This window comes from Euprymna scolopes, chromosome 17, assembly GCF_053919585.1.
Source record: "Euprymna scolopes isolate OS-2025 chromosome 17, ASM5391958v1, whole genome shotgun sequence".
In the NCBI taxonomy this organism is placed as follows: Eukaryota; Metazoa; Mollusca; class Cephalopoda; order Sepiida; family Sepiolidae; genus Euprymna; species Euprymna scolopes.
This window is the reverse complement of record NC_136498.1, coordinates 16692019-16716950: the sequence shown is the minus strand read 5'-3', so window position 1 is coordinate 16716950 and position 24932 is coordinate 16692019. Positions and strand designations below refer to the sequence as shown.

General features: G+C 35.2%; 1 protein-coding gene across 5 annotated transcripts in view; it reads left to right on the top strand.

Annotated features, from left to right (window-relative positions):
- The window catches only part of LOC145296697 (trafficking protein particle complex subunit 13-like), a 761029-nt gene that overhangs the window by 689293 nt on the left and 46804 nt on the right, over window positions 1–24932 (top strand). For all 5 annotated transcript variants that reach the window (XM_080142667.1, XM_080142670.1, XM_080142671.1 and 2 more), the window contains exon 4: window positions 8968–9098. In XM_080142667.1, the coding sequence (XP_079998793.1) occupies window positions 8968–9098 (131 nt within the window). The remainder of the gene's footprint in view (window positions 1–8967; window positions 9099–24932) is intronic.

The window sequence follows — 24932 nt, the reverse complement described above, 5'->3', positions numbered from 1 at the left end:
ATCACCGTCCCAGGCTTTACCTTTTCTCAGAGGTAAGGTTATTAATCCTGTGACAAAGGCGGGACTGGACCTAGTAATTCACTCCCATTCGGCCGTTCGTTTGCTTGCATAATCACGCCTTGGATATTTTTAAAATTTTGCACAAACATTAGTCATGGTGAAAGTAAATTTTTGCCGGAATGGATTTTTCAGGATAACTCTAGTTGCCCCCCCCCCACCCACCCAGAGGCATTATAAAGGTAAAATTGCCCCCAAATCGTTTGTCTGTTTATTTGTTCGGTCTAAAGATTCCACTTGCGTGTGACAAGTTTTCCTTCTTTTGTCGGTTCATCACAATCATAACGTAAATACTTCTTGCATCCTTCAGCATATCATGACAATGCACACCAAAGAAAACAGTCTCTTTGCATAGCATGCATCGCACAAGGTATGTTTCACCTTCCCAGCATTCACCTTCCTTGACATAGCAGTTTTCTTCTATATCATGGTCACTCTCGAAATTCTCTTTCCAGACTTATTCACTCATGGTAGGAGACCACACATGCTTGGCTTAGTTTATAGCTAATTATCTGAGGTACCTTTATCAGGGAATGCTGATGGCGTTGCTAGGGCATTTTATAAGCCTGAGTTCACTTTACCTAGTGCACTGGCTTTTCAAAGCCACACTGGACTTTGTGTCTAACTTCCCCAGGAGAGGAGGTAAATAATACTAAAGTTTTCAGACAAGATTAGACCTTCAATAATTGCTGATTAATTCAGTAAAAATATTTGAGAACTTTAAGGGAGAAATTGTAAAAAGCCTTGTTGTACTCGGTTGATTTAAATATTCCTCTAATAATAGACATTAATGGTTCTAATACTGCCATTGCAATCACTCTGACTCAAGCAAACTGTACAGTAGACATTTTATTTTTACGTGTCAACAGAAAAAAGTAAATCTTATGTGATGATTGAAGCTGTCAAAAAGTGATCACGTTAGTTATAGGGCATAATTATGTTGACACACTGGTTCTTGTTAGATCACCAAAATTAAGCAACATTGTACCTGGTCAGTATCAGATAGGTAAAACATTTGGGAATACCAGATGCTGTATGTAGGATGCCGGCACCTGTCTGCAAGAATTGCAAATACCTAATGTTGTCATCTCTACTGACGAAGATATACAAGTAATAGGGGACTGCCTGGGCTGATGCACTTGCTACTAGTCTCTCGCTCCTAGACAGGGTTCAAAAAAGAGTCGCCAACCTGATAAGTTCTGAACTGTAATTCAAGCTTCAAACTCTGTCCCATTGACAAAATGTTGCATCCCTCTGCCTGTTTTATTGTACTGGTGCATCTGCTACTAGTCTCTTACTCCTGGACATGATTCAAAAGAGTCATCAACCTGATAGGTCCTGAACTGTCATCTAAGCTTTGGCCTCTGTCCCATTGACAAAATATTGCATCCCTCTGGCTGTTTTACAAGTATTTTAATTAAGCTCTTGTACCCCCTCAATGTAAATACCCCCGATAAACCCGACAGGCAGCCAAGTTCCACCCCTACACAATAGAGATCCCTAGATTTAAGAAGGCCTCTACTCTAATAGCTAACTGTTAGACTCTGGAACTCACTTCTGGGTTCATGTTTTCCCAACTGTACTGACATGCAGAAGTTGAAGTGTAATGTGAACAAATATCTTGCATGTCGACTTCCTGCAGCTACTGTCCTTGATAGTAGCCCCCTACATCAAAGTAGCACTGTGCCTTGTTTGGGGTGGGTGAAAATGGAATTTTAAAAAAATAAATAAAAAAAATTCATATTCCTATGATACTTTCGTCCTTTGGAGGAAGCCACTTGAATCCACCTAATGTTTTATACAAAAAAACACAGAAAGATAAAGAACAGAAAGATTGCAAAATGGAGAATGGAATTAGAATGTCACGAGTTCAACATCATGTATCGACCTTGGAAAAAACTCATGTACCCAGTGTAATGCACAACAAAGGAAAGTTTTACACACTAAGTATTTGTCGGTCATACTCTAAACGAGTTTGTGTGAAAATTGCCTTCTGAACGAACAGCACACAAAATGACAACTTTTCTAATTTCCAACAAACTTTGAACAATTATGATTTAGCGGCTAATAGTACTACCAATAAATTATAATAAATTAACAAGGTGACCCGACGTTGCCTGGGATTGAATGATGATCAACGAATGTTTCACACTCCCATATTTTTATTGTCATTAAAATCAATCAAATAGCTCATTTTTCAATCAAATCAATTGACTGCCTGCTCTAATTGGAGATTCATCGCGATGCACCTGGAGGAAGCTTTACATGCCTTTTGCAGTGACTAAGTTTCACAATATATTGTAACCTACATTGCACTGCAGAGAACCTACTGTTGATTTTATAAAAGTAATATGTATATAATGGCTTCCATTAAAGTTTAAAATGCAAAAGTCAAGTATCATGTTTCAGTTGTGCTCTAAACAGAAAACATTCAATTCTAATGCACCCAAAGAACCTACAGTTGATGTCATATACCTGGCATTACTAGTTGTGCAATGATAATGGCTTGAATTTAAGTTTAAAATGAACAAGTCAAGTATCATTTTGAAATTGTGCTTTAAACAGAAACATTCATTTCATACATGCCCCTGTCATATCAAAGAACCTACTGTTGAGTTTATATGTTAGGTCTTTCAGCTTGTGTGATAATAAAACTAATCAACTTGTGATGTTAGGTTGTGTAAGATGTTAACTTTGGTTAAAATCGGCTGTTTCTTTTTTTCATCGGATTATTTTGATTATCGATACTTACCAAAGACATTTCGACACAAAATCTATCTAAGAACACTGCCGGGCGCATAAAGTACCTTTGTGTGAAATTTCATAAAAATTGACCCAGCCGTTTTCGAGTTCATAGGGAAAGAACTCACAGATACACAGTTTCTTTTATATAATAGAGCTAGAGATTTTATGTTATTATTAATGGTTTGCAAACATTTATGTCCGCACATTAAAAGGTCTCAGATATGATGAAAATAAAATTTTGGTTTGCAATAACTAATTTTAGCATTAAGTGAGTATCAAATGGTGCTTCTGCACTTAATGACCCGTTTTTCCGTCTCTCTCTCTCTCTCTCTCTCTCTCTCCATCCATCCTTCTTTCCCCTTGCTCTCCCCATTTCTCTCTCCTTGCTCTCCCTCCTTCCTCTTTCTTCTTTCTTTCTCTTCCCTTTCTTTCTCTCTTTCCCTCCTTTTCTTCCCTTTTCTTCCCTTTCTTTCCCTCCTTTTCTTCCCTTTCTTTCCCTCCTTTTCTTCCCTTTCTTTCCCTCCTCTTCCCTTTCTTTCCCTCCTCCTCTTCTCTTTCTCTCCATTCTCTCTCCCATCTCCCTCCTTTTCGCTTTCCCACTCTGTCGCTTTCTTTTTTCTCTTTCTTTCCCTCCTCTCTCTCTCTCTTTCTTTCCTCACCCTTTCTCTTTGATCCATGAATGTAACGCTAGACAATCCATTGATTGTATGAGTTATAACTGCTTTTTAAAAATCCTGTTCCACATCAGTTTAGAATTTCCACATTTGACAACTTGAATCCTTCGGAAAACATTCTTTCTTACAGATCTTATCAGTTACTAAGTTTACACAATCTATAATATGAATATTCTATATTTCTTTGTCCGGGGATGCAATTGAAAATAAAGCTTTATACCAAGATCAAACAAAATTTTGCTCAAATAAAATTTTAAGAGGAATCCAAGTGTGTTATTAACTTTGTCTAAAAAAAAATATTATAGTGTCTGCTTCGCACCTGACGTCTATGACAACAAAGATAACATTTTACTTCATCACATTTTATTCTATACTAGTCTGAGTGCCCAGCGTTGCTGTTTGGAGGTGTGAAATGAGCAAAAAAAAAAAAAAAGTGGGAGTAGGTAAGCAAGCTCGAACCTGTACCGCAAAGGAGGAAAAGAATGTGAAAAAAAAACATGACGTCTTTGACGTTGCGTCCATCACAAAACTGGAAGTGACAAAGGTTTAAATTAAGGTTAGTCAATTGAAAAGAGGGGATGACTTTTGAAAATATCAGCGAAAAAAGCGATCCCTCCCTGTAGAAAAGTACCCAGTTGAGGGTGAAAGAATTAATGTTTTGGCCAATTTTTTATATTTGTCGACCGAAGAGTTGAGCTTCAAAATGCTATCAATCTCGTGAAAATTCATCGCCTTTGTCGAAAGTTTTAGGCAGACATACATACATACATACATACATACATACATATAAGCAGACAGGTGAGAGTTATATAATAGACTAGCGGGGGTACCCGGTGTTGCCTGGATGTTTGGAGGTGTGTGTGGTGTTAAATAAAAAAGAAACCGGGAGGGGGGGTAGGATCGAACCCGAAGCCCTGAGGTGAAGTTTGAAAATAAAATCAGCCAGCCAGAATGAGTTACTAAAAGATGTTTGAATTTATTTAAGTAAGAACCAAATTGACAGGTGCGCGCACGGAAGTAGTCGAGTGTTACGACGACGTAGGTTTGTTTGTTATAAGCGAAGTAAAAAAAGAAAACAACGTTAAAACTTAAGCAGGGGGTAATCAAAACATCAAAAAAAAAACTAATGTAAGGCAAACGAACGATGTTAAATGTAAAAATCGAAAAAAAAACCATAAATAAGCCTGTTTCGATATTTAAATTTAAAAAATCGGTGAGTACTCGGGTGTTTTTGGGTGTGTGGTCGGGGGTGGATAAGCGAAGTAAAAAAAAAAAACAGAAAAACTAACGTTACGTGAAAAATGGCTTAAATAACACTGGTCCAATATTTAAATTTAAAAAATCGAAAAAACAAAAAAAGACATCTCACACCACGATTCGAACCCAAAACGTTTAGATAACGAAACAACGCGCTAACCAACTGAGCTAACGCGACGTACATGAAATTTAGTCAGTTTTTCAACTATTTAAAGTAAATCAGGTCATGACGTCATCTGAAGCATGCGTAGAACGGGTCGTTGTCACGAAAGGACCGTTTTTGTTGACCCCCTCCCTCCTGTCGAAAATTGTCGATTTTGGGGTGAAAAAATGAACGTTTTTGGCCAATTTTTCGATATTTTTTGAACGAAGGATGGAGCTTCAATATGATACCGAGTTTGTGAATTTTCGTTGTGTCTGTCAAAAGTTTTTAGCGGGCACACAAACACACATACAAACATACATACATACACACATTTTCGCTTTGATATATATAGATTAACCGTTTTTGCTGGCTCGTTAAGCCGGCCTGTTCTATCAAAAATTACGTCATATACTTTTATGCAATCTAAACATACCAAAAAGTTCAAATATATCGATAGTTACTTAAAAATTAAAAAAAAACAAAACAAAGTTACTTTAAAATGAAAACAGACGAAAGTTAAAAAAAACAAAACAAGTAATTTCAATATAAACAACAACAACAAAAAATCTGTTGGATGATTTAATTGTTTCAAATGTTCTTTTAATACTTAATTTGTATTTAGTAATATCATCGTCTTCTTACCACAAAAATTATTGAACAGAAAATTTAAAATGCTCCAGACAAACATTCTTTCCTTGTTATTTTTTTTAATGCTGTAATCCTGATCAGGGGTCAAGAACAAAAACATTAGAAAAACCTCTATTAATCCCCTGAAAATAGCAGTTCATTTCGGGTATTTCAAAGTCTCATTAGCACCAATCACTGTGACGTCAGCAAAAAAGCGAGACTCATTGGAAAGGCCTTTTTTTATGAAGCCGCGCTCGTTATTGCTTTGCAATGTTTGCTAGTTGAAATCCTTGGAATATTAATTTAGAATAAAGCATTTCATCCATACCTTGGTAAACACAAAAAATCTTTATTATTTATTCATAGCAATAAACATTAATATTTTGGTAATTGCGATACAGTTTGTTTTAAAAAGAAAGAAAAAAATCACTAAGGCTGTTCACTTGCAATTTAGAAATAGATCAGAACTTTTTGTAGATCAAATCAATCCCTCTTAAGAAAGGAACATTTGAATACAAATTCTAAATATTTGTCCAGGAAAAAACAAAAAAAAACAAAATATTGCAAAACAGAATTATTTGTTCTATTAAATTCAAAACAATCATTGAATTAAAAAAGAATGATAAAGAACGGTTAATTAATGAAATGTCCATTTTCCAAACTAATATGCAACAAGCCGGAAAACAGTGGGCGGTCTACCATCAAGAAAGGAATGGGAGGGCTTTACTAAAACTTTTTGGTTTATTTTGAACTTTTCCCCCTCACCTCACACCAAAGAAATTTTCTACAGAATAAAAACTGTTTTTTACAACATTATTTTTTTTACACATAGATTATATGTATATAATATTAAAAAAAAAAAAGAAAAAAGAAAAAAGCGATTTGATTTGGGAATCTTAAGTAGGACGATCCCTGGAGTGAATGTGGTATTATGGTGACTGAGAACTCTAGCTAGAATTACCATAGACAAATCAAAGGTACAGTGACAAAGATGACGATAGACTCCCTCCCCATTTTTTTTTATTGGCCTTATGCCTAATTTTATTTTGTTAAACTTTTTGTTTTGTGAAATAAAAAATATGAAACAAAGTGTAGTATCTGTTCTGATATTACATTTATTTTATTCTGTCTTCGATCAGACAAATTGAGGCAATTATTACTTTTTTTCCAATCCAGAATGCCCCTTTTGGGGGAGCAGAATTTTATCTAGATTAAAAACAGACCTTGTGTCTAATTTTGCCCTCCTGGGGAGGCAGAGAAATACATTTATTCCATTTTTTTACATTTATCCCAAGCAAGTCCAATCAGATTGATACAGATGCTACTACAAAAATGTAGCTTCTACAAAATATCTATAATCTACATTCAAACATGATTTGCGAATGACTAGTGGAAAAATAATACATTTCATTTAAACATAAGCTAGTGACCAAGTTAGAGTGCTCAATACAGATCATAAAAATTCAGAAACATACATGCATCATCTTATGCCAACTCTAAGTGCAGTTTCTGCAGAAAATACTAATATCAGCAACCAGTCAAAAAATCCTGATAATAGGTGTCATGCAGCTTCAGCTAATACCAAGTCTACATGTTTCTTTTGTGAGGGGGATCATTTTTATTTTCTTAGTTTGTCCTAGGGATGGATCATTCTACCAGATGCCAGACATTTGCCTGTTACTCTTTAGACACTCCAACCGAGAGATCTTTTTATAATTCTAACCGTTCCTTCAAGTACAATTGTTTGTATTTTTCTTGCACTTGGTTCACCGTGTATATTTGGAAGGTCGTTTTTAAAATTCTTTTTCATGAGTCCGGTTGCTTTTATGACCACTGGAATGATGGAGATCTTCGCAAGATTCCAGCTTCTTTTTCATGCATATCACTATGTCAGGTTTAACAGATTCATTTTCTAGGTACATAGTTTTATGAATTGCATAGTCAGGGTGAATTGTGTATGACTTATTTCCAACTCTTCTTTCTGGTATATGCTCCCAGTACTTTCTGCTGAATTCAATATTCAACCTTTTGCAGATAGTCTAGTGGAGATATTCACATACTCCGTCGTGTCACATTGTATCGTAGCTGTCTCGCAGCAGAACCTTACAACTGGACCTCATGATAGATGAATATGTACAGTGAGAAATGTTACTTTTTTTTCTCAAAAGAGTATTAGTCAAAGCCAAACCTGTGACATTACTGATGAATGTGAATACTACAGCATTCATAAATTTCATTTTTTCACAGTTGTTATTTCTAACAAATAATAGGTTTTAAAATTTTGTCCCTTAGTTTTGGACGCTACTATATATATAATACTGGAAAGTCACCACTTAAGGTTGAAGATCATTTGGGAATAAGGGTGAAATGATAGCTTGTTGAAAGATGATAATCTTTTGTTTTTTTTACATTCATCTTTGGTATCTTTTCAATCACTCGATACAGATCTATTATCATGTCTTCTTTCTGGGTATGAATGGCGTAATGGTTAGCAACACTGACTATGGAATAAAGGTATAAACGTTTATTGCTCCGTTTAGCTATAAATAAAATAGTTTGAATTCGATGAATCATTTATAAAACCTGTTTTATTTCAGCATTAAATAATCATAAAAGTGTTATGTCATAAAAAGAGACTAACTGAATAATTCCCCTTTCTTTTTTCTCTCTTTATTTTTCTTTTTTATCTTTCTCTCTATCTTTCTTTTTATTTTGCTTTTATCTTTCTTTTTACTCATCTTTCTCATCTTTCTTTCTCATTCTCTATTTTTCTTTATCTTTCTCTTTTTCGCTTTCTCTCTCTTTTTCACTTTCTCTCTCTTTTTCACTTTCTCTCTCTTTTGCTTTCCCTCTTTTTTGCTTTCCCTCTTTTTTGCTTTCCCTCTTTTTCGGTTTCTTTCTTTTTTGATTTCTCTTTCTTTTTCTACCTTTTTCACTTTCTCTCTTTTTCTTTTTCTATCTTTTCTCTTTTCATTTCCCCCTTTCTTTCTTTCCATTCTCTCTCATATATCCTTTCAACTTATTACAAGAAATTTCAGTGCTAAATACAAAATGGGGGAAAAAAAATATGTATCATACTTGAAATTTGATTTGTCTTCATATTCTTGCTAAATAAAACAAAAACAAAATAAAAGCAACTGATACAAATCGTTGCACCATTCTTTTCATCAGAGCCAAAAACCATTTAGGTAAAAAGCACTTTAGCCTGCAAGGGAATTCAAAATTCACTTCCTGGCAGCATAGCTTTTATGCCTCATCGCATAAAATCTGAAGTCTTTGCAGGTTAACCTTTTTTAACTGCAAATACGGCACACATTGTAGATTCTCTGCATTTTTACAGCAGAATTGCAATCACTTTCGATCATTGCATTCTTGCTTGTTCACTTCACATTTTTGAGTGGAGCATTTCCCATTTTTTAATCCTATTTTATTTTCCATGTGTCGCTATCTTTCTTTTTGCAGGCAGATTTGCAGACCAGTTCTCAACGATTGATGCTGTCTGGGGTGACACCCCACCCTACCGCTGAACTAACTCCTGATGATAGTATTGATGGTGTTATCCATCATGAAGTCAAAGAACTTGGCACCCACATGTAAGCAGTTTCTTATTATTTCATTTTTAACATTTATCATGCAAGCCCTCTGTTTTCATTCAATTGTTAACATTTCTCATTAAAATAAACAATATTTGCAAATCTTGAAGTGGCAAAACAGATTGAACTGTAGCAGTTACATAGTGAAGATGTACATTTTGTTGCTCTAATGTTTTAGTTTCTCACGTTATGCATGATGATGTCAGCATTTGGAACATAGCACACATGCTAACCTATCAGCCATTTCCACCCAGCTCTGTCTGATGTGCAAGTATAAAGTTTCTGTCAAGAATGTACAGAGATATAGCATTTCTTTCTCATCATGAATGAAAAGAGGTAGGACTAATGATTTAGATGTAAGAGCTGAACTCAATTCCTTTTTCTCTAATACACGCTGTCCAAACAAAACTGTTTTTAATATATGCCTGCTGGAGCAATCTGTCTTAAATTCTTGTGTTTCTGTGTTGATGAAATCATTAAATAAAGTTGATATGAAATGTATTCTTTTAACTGGAATTCTGATGGCCCTTTTTTTTTCTTCTTTATCCCAAGCAAGTCCAATCAGATTGATACAGACGCTACTACAAAAATATAGCTTCTACAAAATATCTATAATCTCTGACAAACATTTTATATCACCAGCAACTGTATAAAACCAAATGTTGCATTCTCAAATTTGTGTCATACAAGTTGCCGTAATCGTTACAGAAGCATTAAAGTTCCATATTATTCAGAGACTACTGATGTTGCTTCTTATACATGGTTCCAGACTGAGGAAGTGTCTTTTAATCAAAGCTTCATACCTTTAAAACTAACAGAGATAAAACTGGTGGAAGATGGGCGTGATACATTCAATGTGATTTTCATTCTAAATCACTGACACCGGGGTGGGTGACAAGGAAAGGTTGAAATTACTAATTATTTATATCTTGTCAGTTCATGTCTTTACACATCTGACACCCATGCATGCTTCTAAACAGACTCCCCTGCAATTACCCTCTTTCCTTGAGCCATGTAACTTCATATCCAGTTTTATTATATGCATACAGCCTTAGTAATTTTCAACCCACGGTCAGGGATTTGATTTTTAATAACCACTCGGCAGTTCCATTTTCTGTTTTTTTTTTTTTTTTTAACAAAGAAGTCACCACTTATCAAGGCCCAGACCCCATTCGAGGATAAGGGTTAATAGGTGTACGATAGTCAATGGGGAAAATATCATAGTAATTGTTAATAGTGAAAATTTTCACAAAAAACACTCATCTAGCTAAAACCACTATCAATAATTTCCCCCACTCTTTATTTGTGCCTAAACCTAAACGTAGATTCCATGAACAAAGCTTCTTTCTTAGAACTGCACTCCTGTGGAACTCTCTTCAGTTTTTCTGCTTTCCAGCTGATTACAATATGGTTGTCTCAAGTACAACATAAACAAGTTCTCGATGAGCCGTTCCCTTAAATAATCCAATTTAGCAAATTTCCACTACTAACGATTACTACAATATTGTCCTATTGACTACTGTACACTCATTAACCTTTATCCTCAAGTGGCCTCTGGGCCTTGATAAGTGATGGCTTCTTTGTAATAAAAAGAAAAAAGTTCCTGTCCAGATGTAGCAACAGTACTCCATCCTTGGATGTACTTGGCTCTTATACAGGTAGAGAATTGCATCAGCAGTGAGATATCTACTGAAGTAGAAAAATGATCCCACCATTTTTCTAGCAGCCTTGGCAACGGATTTGATATACGTGTTCCATCTCAGATCAGGAATAAAAGTCAGACCTAGAAGCTTATCAAGACATGGAGCCTCCGTAAGACAAGAGCCATTCATTTCAATTGATGCCAGACAGGGATCAGAGCATTGATGATGTAAAAATAAAAGCTTGCTTTTAGATGCATTAAAATTAACCAACCGCTTCTTTCCTCATTGTACCACATGCTCAAGAGAGAATCAGAATTTGGTCATTTACAGCCTTTGAAGTGTTACCATAGATGGTAGTGTCATCAGCATAAATGTCTATGAATGATCTCAGGATGTGATTTTGGAGATCATTGATGTAGATCAGGAAGAGAATTGGGCCCAGGATGGACCCGTGAGGGACTCCAGTATTAATACTGTGAGCTTCTGATTTCTGCTCGTCAATCACTAATCTTATGAACCTATCAGAGAGAAATGATTTAATAATTGAAAAGACATTTCCAGCTATATCGTACCTGGAGATTTTGTGGAGTAGCCCTTTATGCCATACCCTATCAAAGGCCTTTGTTATGTCAAGAGCAATTCCCCTAGAAAGGAAGCCTCCATCAAGAAATTCGCTAATTCTATAAGATTTAACTGCTGTAGATCTAGATAATCTATCCATTCAATATCTAATGCAAAGACTTGGTAAACTAAGTTCAAATTTCATCAAAGTTTTGGTTGGTTGTTTTTGTTTTATGGCATATCAATCCTTTTCAGGTTATTTAATGCCAAATCCAGTTATTTTTAAGAAATTTTTTTTAATAGAATATATTTTTTTTCAAGTCAGTTTTTATTTAACCCATAGTTGGGACCCTAACATGTATTACCACTCCGAGGTCAGAGTGGACCTGGGAGCAATGGCAATTAAGGGTGACTCCACACTCTCCAAGGCCTGCAAGCTGGGAGCCTCACCATTCACAGTTTAAGGTCATATCCAAGACCAGAAAAGTTTTGAGGCTAATTTTTACTAATAGTCCATTAATGAAATAGTAGGGTAGACTTGACTGACAAGTTTTGGCATAGAAACTGTTAGTTCTACATAGATCTCAGTCCTGAGTATGACTCTAAAAGACATCTAGTGATGAGGCCCCTATTTATGGGTTGAGGGGAATGTTGAGTTGCCTCTTAGTTATTATTGCTCTCATGTCCACTTTGGCTCAAAGTGATAATACCTGTTATGGCATCTGGTGCTACTAGATTAGACTGTCTGAAGATATTGGCTTCCTGACCAAAAATGCACCAGACATTACAGGCGACTAGGGACCACTTGGGAATTTAATATTTTTTTGACATTTACCCCTTTGAAGGAAGCCGGTTCAACCTGCCTAGGGTGAATGCTGTACAACAACAACAACAACAACAACAACATATCTTTTACTCTCCTCACCACCAATCGCAGCTCATGACATCAGGTTTTTGGGGATGCATTTTGGGTAGAAATTGGGGCAGAAATGGATGGTTCCATTTAATGCTACTAAGAAAACGTTCCTTTCTTTTAACAATTATAAAGAAACTTTTCTGAACACCAATTGCCATGGCTAATCACACCCTGCTTAAAAGTTCAATATTCAAACTCCTCAGCCTAATATTCAGAGGTTATATTAATTGGAACAAATACATAGAAGACACTGCCACATCTGGATTTTTTAGTTTTATATATCCAAGTGTTTTTTTTTTTGTATGTTTTTTTTTTCTTTTTTTCTGATGAAGACCAAATGAATAGTTGGCTGAAACGTTGTGAAACAATAGCTATGAAGATGAGGATAACAGTCTGCAAATAAATAAACAAATTACTCATCTCAAAAGGATTCCAATCATAAAAATAATTTACCATTTAGTACGGACCCAACGATTGAAGACCAGATAAGAATGAAAAAAAACTTGGATATATAAAACCAAAAAGTCCAACCTTGATCGCCCTTCAGAGCCTGTGGTGCAGTGGATGGAGATGTTGAATTTCTACAGTTCCAGGTGAGCATTGTCTCAGGATAGCAGTTTCAATCCTACCCTAAACCGGCTAGAGGATTAGTTGGCCAAAACGTGGTCAGACAACAACAACTATGGAAGGCAGTAATTACTGAGGATACAGTTGAGACACAGTATTCCTATCCCCTTGCGATTTACCACCTGATGAAGGCCAGAGGAATAGTTGGCCGAAACGTCATGAAACAACAACTAGAAGATGAGGATAATAGTCCACGACAAATAAATAAAATTCATTGCATGATTTTTCGATTGCTGTCTTTAAACACTTTGTAAAACAGTTGTAAGTTTGGTATTATTGATATGGTTCCATCACTTGTAATAACCTATGGTCATGTTTCTTGTTAAAAATCAGAACACCATTTACCTTTGTTAAATCAAAAACTTCTTTTTGTTTAACTCATATTCACCCCACATAAGGAAATTGCCACCGAGACGTAAGGGAATGCTGTACATCAGAGACCATGCCTACAGAGACACTCTAAGTAGGGAGTTGAGCAGCAAGATGTCTGTTCACATTACATTTAAATTTTTTGCATGTTTGTACAATCAGGAAAGCAGGTTATAAGAAGGGAATTCCAAAGTCTATCAATTCAAGGGAAGAAATTTTCAGAGTAGAAGGTTCTCTGGCATCGAGGAACCTCTCTAGTGAAGGCATGAGATTTTGCTGCTTGTCAAGTTAGGTAATGGGAGGGGGGATTTACATTGAGGGGCACCAGTGTGACTAGCATATAAAAATACTTGTAGCACAAGCAGAGATACGGCACTGGGGTCAGAGTTGGATTAATGTGTTTTATTTTTAGCATATAATATTTTTACTTTCTTTGAAAAGGGTGAAAAATCATTTATGAATTGCGTGGTGAAAGTGCTGCTTTGAATCACTGGTTTGAGGTTAAAATTATTCCGATTGAAGAATGCCACTCTCACAACCTCTCAGTTGATGTAACCTCTGTGCATCTTGTCAAATTTGTATTGAACCCGGAAATCTCTATAAAATTTCAAACAGAGCTCTTTATTTAATCCATGGGAGTAGGTAGTTTTTTGTCATTCTATCAGCCTTGATTGGGTAGAAACAAGATGTTTGTTTACATTGCATTTAAATTTCTGCATGTTAGTATGGTTGGGGAAACAGGAAGCAGATAGAGAATTCCAAAGGCAAACAATTCAAATAAAAAAGCTATTGGAAATCTTCTGGCATCTTGGGATTTAAAGTTCATGATCTTCATAAGGGTACAAGCGTAGATTTATCATACCCAGTTGCCAGCCTCTCTTTTCCGATGTCATTCATTTTTTTTTTTCACAATGGAGTCAGTGCTTATCAAGACCCGAAGGCCACTCGAGGATAAATGTTAATGTGTGTCAGTTGGTTAGTGAAACAACGTCATGATGATCAGTAATAGTAGGAATTGGGTAGAATTTTATTACTTAAGAGGACAGCTCAACACAAACTTGTTTGCATTAGACTTGAAAACTACCATGTGGTAGTCAGCTAGAAAGCAGCCCCACAGTATAGAGTTCCACAGGCAGGCAGTTCTAGAAAAGAAATCTTCATGGAACTTGTTAAGTTTTACGCGCAGATAGAGAACAGAGAAAAAAATTTTTAAGTTTTACGCGCAGATAGAGAACAGAGCTGATCGTGGTTTTAACTAAACGAGCGTTTGTTATTCATCTATTAATTGACTTCTCTCGGCTCCTCAACTTCTCAAACATACTCTCCTCCTCTTCTTCCTCCTCCTCTCTCATCCTCCTTCAGTTCCTCTAGCCTGTCCTCCTGGCACTTTATCCGATGGCCTTCAAATAATTGGCATTAACAAATCTGTTTAATCCTTGATGTAGCACTTAAATAGATTAAACATTTTGTGTGCGTTCAATTTCTGTAGCGAGTCAAAACGCTCAACAATATTTAACGTTTTCATAGCAGGTGAGTACAACAATTAATTAGGCAGGGAGGGATTTATTTTGTGTTTTCTATATTTAATATGTATATTTTTTATTATTTTTATTATCTGTACTCTCTAGGAGTTCTCACACAGGCCATCATCAGAGATTACTTACTGACAACAACCAGTGGTGTTTCCTGGAATCTCCCCAAGTTTTCAGTACTCTCCACCTATTTCAATAACCTTTGCAAATTAATTTGTTTTATTGCAACAACTGCTTACCATTGATTTCTCATTGGCAATGATCATTGGTCTTCATTGGAATTTGAGTGATAAGAAGCCTCCCCAAAGTTATTATGTAATCACTAGGAGTTCTCACACAGGTCATTATCAAAGATTACCTACTGTTCCATGCTGCCTGAGTGACAACCAGTCTCCTCAGATTTTCAGTACTATCCACTCGTTTTGATAACCATTGCAAATGGCCTTGTGTTATTGCAAAAGCCGTTTACCATTGATTTTTTTTTTGCTAGCAGCAACCATTGGTCTTCATTTGAATTTGAGTGATAGTAAACCTCCCCAAGGCCTCGGTCCTCTTTACACTCTTTCAGTGGAGGTCTGGTGAGTGTTCTCTCTCATCGGTCTTTCCATCCCCATGACTCTTCACAGCTATTTTGTGTAGTATCAGCTGAGATTAGTGCTTTATTATTATTATTATTATTATTATTATTATTATTATTATTATTATTATGTACTCACTAGGAGTTCTCATGATTGCTTAATGACAACAAGTCTCTCTATATTTCCAGTACACTTCACCTCTTTCAATAATCACTGCAAACGGTTTGCATTATTGCAACAGCCATTTACTATTGATTTCTCATTGGCAACAATTCACTGAATTTGGATAGCAATAAGCTTCCCCAAGGCCTTAGTACTCTTCCAGTCAAGGTTTAGTTAATGTTCTCCCTCTTTAGTATTTCTATCCTCCTTGACCGTTCATGACTATTCCGTGTGTTATCAGTGAAGGCTGGTGTCATCACATTATGCATATTTTTTTGTGGTGGTGGTGAGATTAGTTTCTTAAATTTCTTGCAGTTTCAGTTCCCTTGGTTTCATTGCGATGATGTTTTTTATGTCTTTGTTTTATTTCTATTGCAGTTTTTATGCATCTCGTTGGTATTCATAATTTGTGTGAATTGATTTGTGTATTCAAGTATTTTCCTTAAGATTTCAGGTGTTTTCATTATTACCGTTCATTTTATAGTCTGTCTTCATTTTGATTCCAATTTCTCCCATTGTTTTTGAGAACTGTTCCTAATGTTAAATTATTATAAACTAGCATGGATATCTAGCATCACCTGGGTTGACATCAAATTTGGTTTGGACAGAGCTGCTATACTAAGGGTATTGAGCACTTTCCACCCCAAAAAGAAGTAGGTGACAACTTGAATCCCCCTCACAAAAAAAAAAAATGAATCAAAACAACTTTTGTTTCAATAAAAATAGCAGCGAGTGCCCGTGCAACCGGAAAAAAAAAAAAAGAAAAAAGAAAATTAGCTGCGTAGACAGGCTCAAACCTGAAATGGAAAAGAAGGGAAAAGGGTAAGTGGCAAATGCTTTTACCAACCGTATCATGACGACTTATGAGGTCATGACTCTGAAACAATAATGATTATTAACATGAACGTGTACGTGACTTGCAAAAAATGGTGTAGTGAAAAGTGACCACCCTTGCAAGAAATGGTCCAGTTGACCATCACAGAATTAATCTTTTTTTTTCTAATTCAGATATTATGTGTCCGAGGGTTTGCTCTTTCAGATGGTACCGGTTTCAACACGGTCTCATGCGGCTGACGAAAGTTTTTAGCAGATATACAAAAACACACACAAACACACAAACTGACATTTGAGACTTAAGACAACAGGGGAAATAACTCTAACCTGTTTCTAAAAAAAATCGATGTCAGTATTAATAAATCAAAATATTTATATTATTAATATAAATCAACTTTAAAAAACAATCTTCAAAAGAACAATTAAAACAATTCTCTCGCTATAAACAGTAACTAACATACGGTTATTTAGTGAAATCGATTTTCCTTAATGTAATATGCAAATGAGGTTACCTCTTAATCATATATTTTGCAAGAATCATTCTATATATAGAAATAAATGGAATAATAAAGTGATAGGTCTTTTGTATATGTTAATCAAATTGTGAACAAACAAGCGAGCAGATAGGAATATGAATTTATATATGAAGATTATTATTGTTTTTTTTTAAAAGGGAGTCACCACCTATCAAGGCCCTAAGGCCACTCAAGGATAAGAGTTAATGAATGTAAGGTGGTAGTTTAGTAATCGTTACTGGTGTAGATTGGGTAGAATTTGGATTATTTAAGGGAACGGCTCAGCAAGAACTTGTTTGCATTAAACTTGAAGGCTACTATATTGTAATCGGCTGGGATGCAAGCCAATGGAACAGTGTTCAACATGTGGGCAGTTCTAGGAAAAAAGCTTTGTTCATGAAATCTGCATTTAGATTTAGGCACAGATAGAGAGTGGGGGAAATTGCTGATAGTAGTTGTAGCTAGTTGAGTGTTTTTTGTGAAAGTTTGGCAATAGGGGACCATAGATTATTCTATTATTATAATTATTGGTAGGTAAACATATAGAATAGTTAACACTCTAAAATTTGTAAACTAAAAAAAATATAAGTTATATGAAACGTATTACAATGAAATTCTTTACAGAATCTGCGTGGTTTTTATGTGTGGAAATAATTTGTAAGAGTCTTAACACTGTTCAAAAAAAATCTTACAAATCGTTTACACCATTTTGTTTGGTTTATGAATTCTCTGATGTTAACTATTCTGTACTTTTACTTTATTGCTGACATGGATCATTTTCATTCCACAGTAGATAATTATAGATCACATTATAATCGGACATTATCATAATCATAATATTTTTTTAATGTCTACTTTACATGCTGGTATGTATTGAAGAGCTTTTAGAAATTGACTACCAAACTAACCTATCTTTGGCCAAATCTTTATTTATCCCTGTTTTTCAAATCCATCCTCATTATTTCCTACCATATTTTCTGTTGCCTTCGTCTTGTGCTACCAGATAAAACTGTCTGAAGATATGAACTTCCTAATTCAAATGCATTATACATCAGATTTGTCACTTTATTTCTTTACAAAACTTAATCATGTTCTGTGCCCCTCCCCCCCAAAAAAAGCATTCCCCTTATCCCTACCCATTTTTCTTTTACCCCCTCCTTTTCTGATCCAGTCAGTAGAGCATCAGAATATTCTGACTGTCCCTCTACAGAGAGTAAAAGTCTCTCGATGGAGCCAACTGTTGGTCGTGGGTGGCGACCCATGATGTTTTGGGATGGGATCCTGGTGGTTGAGCAGACCTTGACCTAAGTACAAAGAAGACATGGCCCTACAACACACCACTTTGGTCCTTACCTGGACTAGATGGATGGTAAGAGGGTCCCGATCCGATCAATCAGCTGGTCATGTCAAGCCCTAAGACAAAATCAACATCCACATAAGCATAAGTATCACAAAAAAAATAAATATTCTCCTAACTACTGAATTAGAAGGCAGCAGCTCTAGGATGAATCAGTTTGAAGAAATAGGTATATGACATAGTTATACTCCCCCGATTTACTATTATTTTGTGTAGTGAAACAAGAAGGAAGAAGTGCTCGTAAACCACTCTTGTATTTCTGTCATATGAGGATGAATGCTCCCTCCCCCCCCCCCCCGCCCGTCATATTTCCCATTAAATTGAACTCCACAGCGGGTGGAGAGCAGGGATAATGACATTTAAGAAAAACATTCATGGCACAAAATCAACCAAGAGATCTTACACTAAGTCTGATTCAGGGAAAATTTTCCGAGATTCATTATTCTGGAAACAGTAGACAACACCCCATTGACAAAACTATCTCTATTTTTAATACAAATGGTAATTTCTACAAAAATAACATCCAAAGCAGTTAAAAATTTACGAAATGGGACAATTCTAGTGGACGTAGAAAAAAAAAAGATGCTGATGTTCTACTAAAAATGGAAAAATTCCATGACAAAAATATTAAAACCATGAAAATATGAATACATCAATGGGTGTTATCCGAAACAAAGAACTATCCAGTTGTTCAATTGATGAAATGAAAACGGAACTAAAATCCCAAGACTTAAATGATATAAAAAGAGTATCCATAAAAAAAATGGAAACATTATACTAACCAACGCCTATATTATCACCTTTAATACACAAAAGCTCTAAAAGAGATAAGAATTGGTTATTCAGTTGTAATAGTAAGACTATACCAAACGCTCTATAATGTCAGAAATTTGGGAATCATGAGGATATGTTACAATCGACCAGAGTGTAACAGATGTGCTCCAAAAATCCCCATTCATAACACAAATGAATGCACAAACAGATGCAAATGTGCAAACTGTACACTGAACCACTCTGCCTATGCAAGAACCTGCGGTATATGAAAAAAAGAAAAAGAAATTATAATGGTACAACAAAACATTTCATTCCCTGAAGCAAAGAAAATGGTAGATAGATATATGGGAGACAAAAGTTATACACAAATTACAAAAAAAAAAAAAAAGAAAGGAAAAAAAAAAGAAATCACAGAAAAAAGTGATAAATATGACATACTCGTTGAATAATTAATGAAACTGGGCCCAAATGATTTACAAAAATTCATAACCGAAATAAAACTGACAATCACAGATATCACATGAACATCTCCCCTGAAATAAGCCAAAACAAAGATCAAATAATTCAAAACAAAAAAACAATAGCATCAAACCAAACAAATCCCTAGCAGATCCGGAAAGAAAGAATCGCCGGTCCAAGAAAGAATCAATAAAAAAGAAAATTAAACAAAGCAAGACCCCCCCCAATACATCACGATCACAAACCAAAACAATGGAAGTTGACAGTAACATCAACAAAACAAGAACATGAAACATAAAAAATACTAATAATACTAATACTAATAAAATACTACAATGGATGGAATATAAAAAGTCTAAAAATTAATATTGAAGAAATAATACATCAAAACCCTTCGTCTTGCAATAATTTGCCTACAAGAAATGTACTTAAAAGAAAATGACAGTAACATCAACAATCCAAAACAAGAAAACGAAACATAAACCATGTCTAATAAAATACTGCAATGGAATATAAGAGGCCAAAAAATTAATATTGAAGGAATAATACTCCTCATCAAAACCCTTCGTCATGCAATAATTTGCCTACAAGAAATGCACTTAAAAGAAAATGATAGAATTAATATAAAACATTACTTAATATAAAACATTACTCAATATACAACTACATCAACAGAACATCAAACATAGCCACTGGTGGATCATCATTACTCATAAATAAAAATATTCCACACAACACAGTAAACATAAAAACAAGCATGCAAACCGTTGCAATAACCGCAACACTACACAAAGTAATAACCCTCACTTTATATACCACTGAATGAAACAATAGATGAAATAGAACTGAACGATTTAATCCAACAACTACCAAAGCCTTTTTTATTGGTTCGTGACTTTAATAACCATAATGGTTTATGGGGCAGTAAAAAAAAAAAAAAAGAGGCTAAAAATCATTGAAAAAATAATCAACCAAGACCAGTTATGTTTACTCAATGACAAAGAGAACACCTCCCTCCATCCAGCAATAGGAACACTATCAGCAATAGACCTGACATTATGTGACTCAACATGGACTATAGTTGGAGAACACCCGATACATGTGGAAGCAACCACTTTCCAATTATACTGGGAAACGAGAACTATTAACCCCAAATTAGAGGACAAAATGCCCCACTGGAATATACAAAAAGCAAATTCCAAAAACGCATGCCAACATAGATTAATACACGAAGCAAACACTAACTCGTAACATATTACTTATTTAAACAATATGCTACTTTCCATTGCAGAAGAAAACATACCAAAAAGCTATACATCCCCAAAATACCACAAACCCTGATTCAATAAAGAATGCAAAAAAGCCATAAGAATAAAACGTGCTAACTTAAGAAAATTCAAAAATAGTCCAACAAAATAAAATTTGGACATATACAAAAACAATAACGCAGAACACAGAAAACTATCAAAGAATCAAAATGGAACACATGGAAAAACTATATATCAAAAATAAATGAAAATACTAAAACCAAAAAAGTATGGGAGATGGTCAGGAAAATATGAGGAAAGAGCAACAAAAATCCAATCAAACACCTAATATGCAACAACATGAAGATCACTGACAAGGAAAACATTGCAAACAAACTAGCAGAACAATTTTCAATAAATTCATGATCAAAATACCAGAATAAAAATTTCAAGTTATAAAACAATACGAAAAAAAGAAAAAAATTCACTTCAAATCAAAAAATGAAGAAAAGTACAACCAAATATTCAATAGCACAAAACTAAAAGAAACAATACATAAATCTCATGATACAGCAGTTGGCTCTAATGAAATCCATTATCAATTTCTTAAAAAAATACTGCCAATATTATCTCTGGACTAACTACTGCAAATATATAATGAAATATGAATAAATAACAGTATCCCAAAAACTAGAATCAAGGCTGTAGTGATCCCAATACCCAAACCAAAAAAGGATCATGCTGATCCAATAAACTAATGACGTATTGCTCTCACTAGCTGCTTATGCAAGACATTTGAAAGAATGGTTAACAAAAGATTAACTTGGTTCTTAGAAAACAAAAATCTGATTACAGAACATCAGTCAGGTTTCAGAAAAAGAAACCCCATCTACCACTTAATAGGATTTGAAACATTTATAATGGAGGTATTTGCCAAGAAAGAACACCTAATAGCAATTTTTTTTTACCCCGAAAAAGCATATGACACAACTTGGAAGTATGGCATCAAGAGACCTGCATGAACTAGGACTTGAAGACAGAATGCCAGAATTTATCAGTAACTTTTTTAATGATAAATTCTTTCAAGTACGGATGGACAACATACTTTCATTCACAAAGAACAAGAAATGGGTATCCCCCAAGGAAGCATCATATCCATCACCCTTTTCATTATAAAAATAAATAATATCTTTAAAAAACATAGACCCAAGAATTGACTATGCTCTATATGTAGACAACCTACTCATATACTATTGATCAAAATATATACCAACAGCTGAATGTAACCTGCAACTCTGCCTATATAAGATAGATAAATAGACCAAAGAAAATGGATTAAAATTTTTAGAAGAGAAAACAAAATGCATTAATTTCTGTAAAGTATGAAAGCTCCATCATGACCCCACCTTGAAACTGGATGATAATAATAATATCCCAGTCGTTGAATAACACAAATACTTTGACATCATATATGATAGGAAATTGACATTCATACCACACATAAAATACTTAAAAGCAAAATACCACAAGAACGTCCAATTAATCAAAGTGTTAGCACGCACCAACTGGGGTGCCACTAAAACTACATTATTAAAACGGTAATGATCTTTGATTAAATCTAAACTACGGATGTTACATTTATTAAGCAGCCAGAAAATCATATGTGAAGAAATTGGATACGATACACCACCAAGGATTGAGATTGTCCTTGGGAGCCTTCAGATGAAGAGCTTGTGGAGAGCTTGTATGTGGAGGCTAATGAATCACCACTGACCCTAAGAAAACAAAAACTAGCTCTGCAATATTAGTTAAAGCTTGCATCATGTCCATTAAACTTTGCGTATCAAACATTGGAATAAGAGATACAAAAAAGATGTCAAGAAGAAAGAGGTAATAATGACTAGACTATAAATAAGTCAAACTCATGTCACTCACTCACATCTACTAAAAGGAAAAGAGGTGCCTATTTGCATAACATGCCCTAAACAGTACATCATATACTGTGTGGACTTTAAGTGAACCCGAATTAAGCATTACCAGGAGAATAGTCTAACGGAGATATTTAACAAAAATGACCCCAAAAAAATTATTGAATTCTTGATAGAGATTAAAATATGCAACAAAATATAACAAGACTCCACAAGAAACACCAAAAATAACTAACCAACATCTAACACAATACAATTAATGTTTTAGCATTAAAAGTGGTTGATATGCCGTAAAACAAAACAAAACAAACAATCTGTTGCCTTCGCCTGCAAACTGACCCTGCTACCTCAACTGTTTTTCATCTACTAACCCAAGAACGCTCATCCATTCTTTCAGTATGACCATACCATCAAAATTTCCTGCTCTGCACACATTTCCTTGTAATGTCCAGATTTAATCTTCTTTTGAAGTCATTAAATCTAAGCCTGTCTTTAAGACTCGCATTACAAATCTATCATATTATTCTCATATCATTTCTCTGCATGCAACACATGTCCTAAACTCTCACTAACCAGGTTTCATTTCTATCATCACACTGTGTACAAATGCCTGACAGACAGTTCCATTTGGTAATGCTCTACTGGTTAGTAATGGCAGACATTCCTTGAATTTGCTCCATACAATACTAACAATGACAATCACACAAGCACCTGCTCCTTCCTGTGCTCCTATGGTGTCACCAAGACTGTGATAACAAAACTTCTCTATGATCTTAATAGCTTTGCTATTCAAATATACTTTATCTACATATGAGTTTTCATCCATCTTCATTGTCTTACACTTGTTTCACACAAACTGGTTAACCTTTCTCAACCTACTACACTTCTTGTGTACCCAATGCTTACAGGTATCCACAAAAATATTGAATTGCACTTGACTCCCTTTCCACAAATTTGGATTAGTAAATCTAAAACAGTTGACATAGCATGGTCCGTTGGCAGGAGTATGCCAAAGAATTGATAAGGATGGACTTGATTAAACAGAGGGATAAATAAAGACCTATCCAGAGATAGATTACTTTAGGAGTTGTTTTTTAAAAGCCGTCTAACACATGTCAGCATATAAAATGGACCAAAATTAAACCAAATATAATTATGATGATGCGAATAAGAAAGAAAAAAATTCATTGGAATTTTAACTTTTACTAATTGTCACTAGTTTTGCTGCCTTTGTTTCTGATATTCTCTCCATGGGTTTTTACTGAAGAACGTCCGAAAACCAAATGGAACTTCTAAAAACAATATTTCTTTTTTGGAACATCCCATCTGTAAACAAGATACCACAAGCCTGCTTCCCAACTGACTACAGCATGTTCGTCTCCAAGTTTAATATAAACAAATACAGGGTGGAACGATAAAATTGGCGCCCTAGAAAAGATATGATTCCATTTCTGTTTGATAAAAACCGGTTTTCTTTTTTTGTTGAAGATCATCTATTAGTTGGCCAGTTGTGTACAAATCATAATAGCGATAGCAGTCTTCTATCATGTTTGAAAGTGACACAATGTTCAACAAGTGAGATTGGAGATGTGCAGCTTTACAACTCATGCTCTCTACTGACTCAAGTTATGACAACAGGACCATTGCCAGCACCCTCAAAATGCAAATCCAGATGGTTCAATGCTTGAGGGCACAGTTCAACAAAGTTTCCGGCCATGGTTATGGTCTTTGGTGTGGTTTCAATTGAGGGCCACATCATGCCACCTCACATCTTCAAAGTAAGCTTGAAAGTCAACATCAAAATGTACCTGGATGTGCTGAAGAGTGTGGTCATCCTCTGGTGCAATCAGATGGCCGGTGGCAAACCCTGGATATAGCAGCAGGACTCGGCACCGGCCCACAAGCCTAAAAAGATCCAGGCGCTTGGTTTCAGAAGAAGTGCTATGACTTTGTACCCTTCTCTCACTGGCCCCTCTCCTACCTCGATCTGAACCCACTAGACTACTTTGTTTGGTCATATATTGAGAAAATCACCAACATGACCTCCCACAACACAAAATCCAGTCTGTCTGCTGAGTATTCGCCAAGCTCCCATTCGTGCTTGTGAAAAAGGCATGCTCCCAGTTCCAGACTCGTATTAAGGCAATGATTGAGGCTAAAGGCAGCTACATTGAACAGATGTCAGCTCTACTACATAATCAAGTTACTTGAATTTTTTTTTTTTTTTTTTTCAATAAAAATTACAAAATAAAGCTGTAGTGTTGTTTTCTTTAGGGCGACAAATTTATCGTTTCACTTTGTACTTGTCAAGTTATCCTCTTGGAAAATCAAG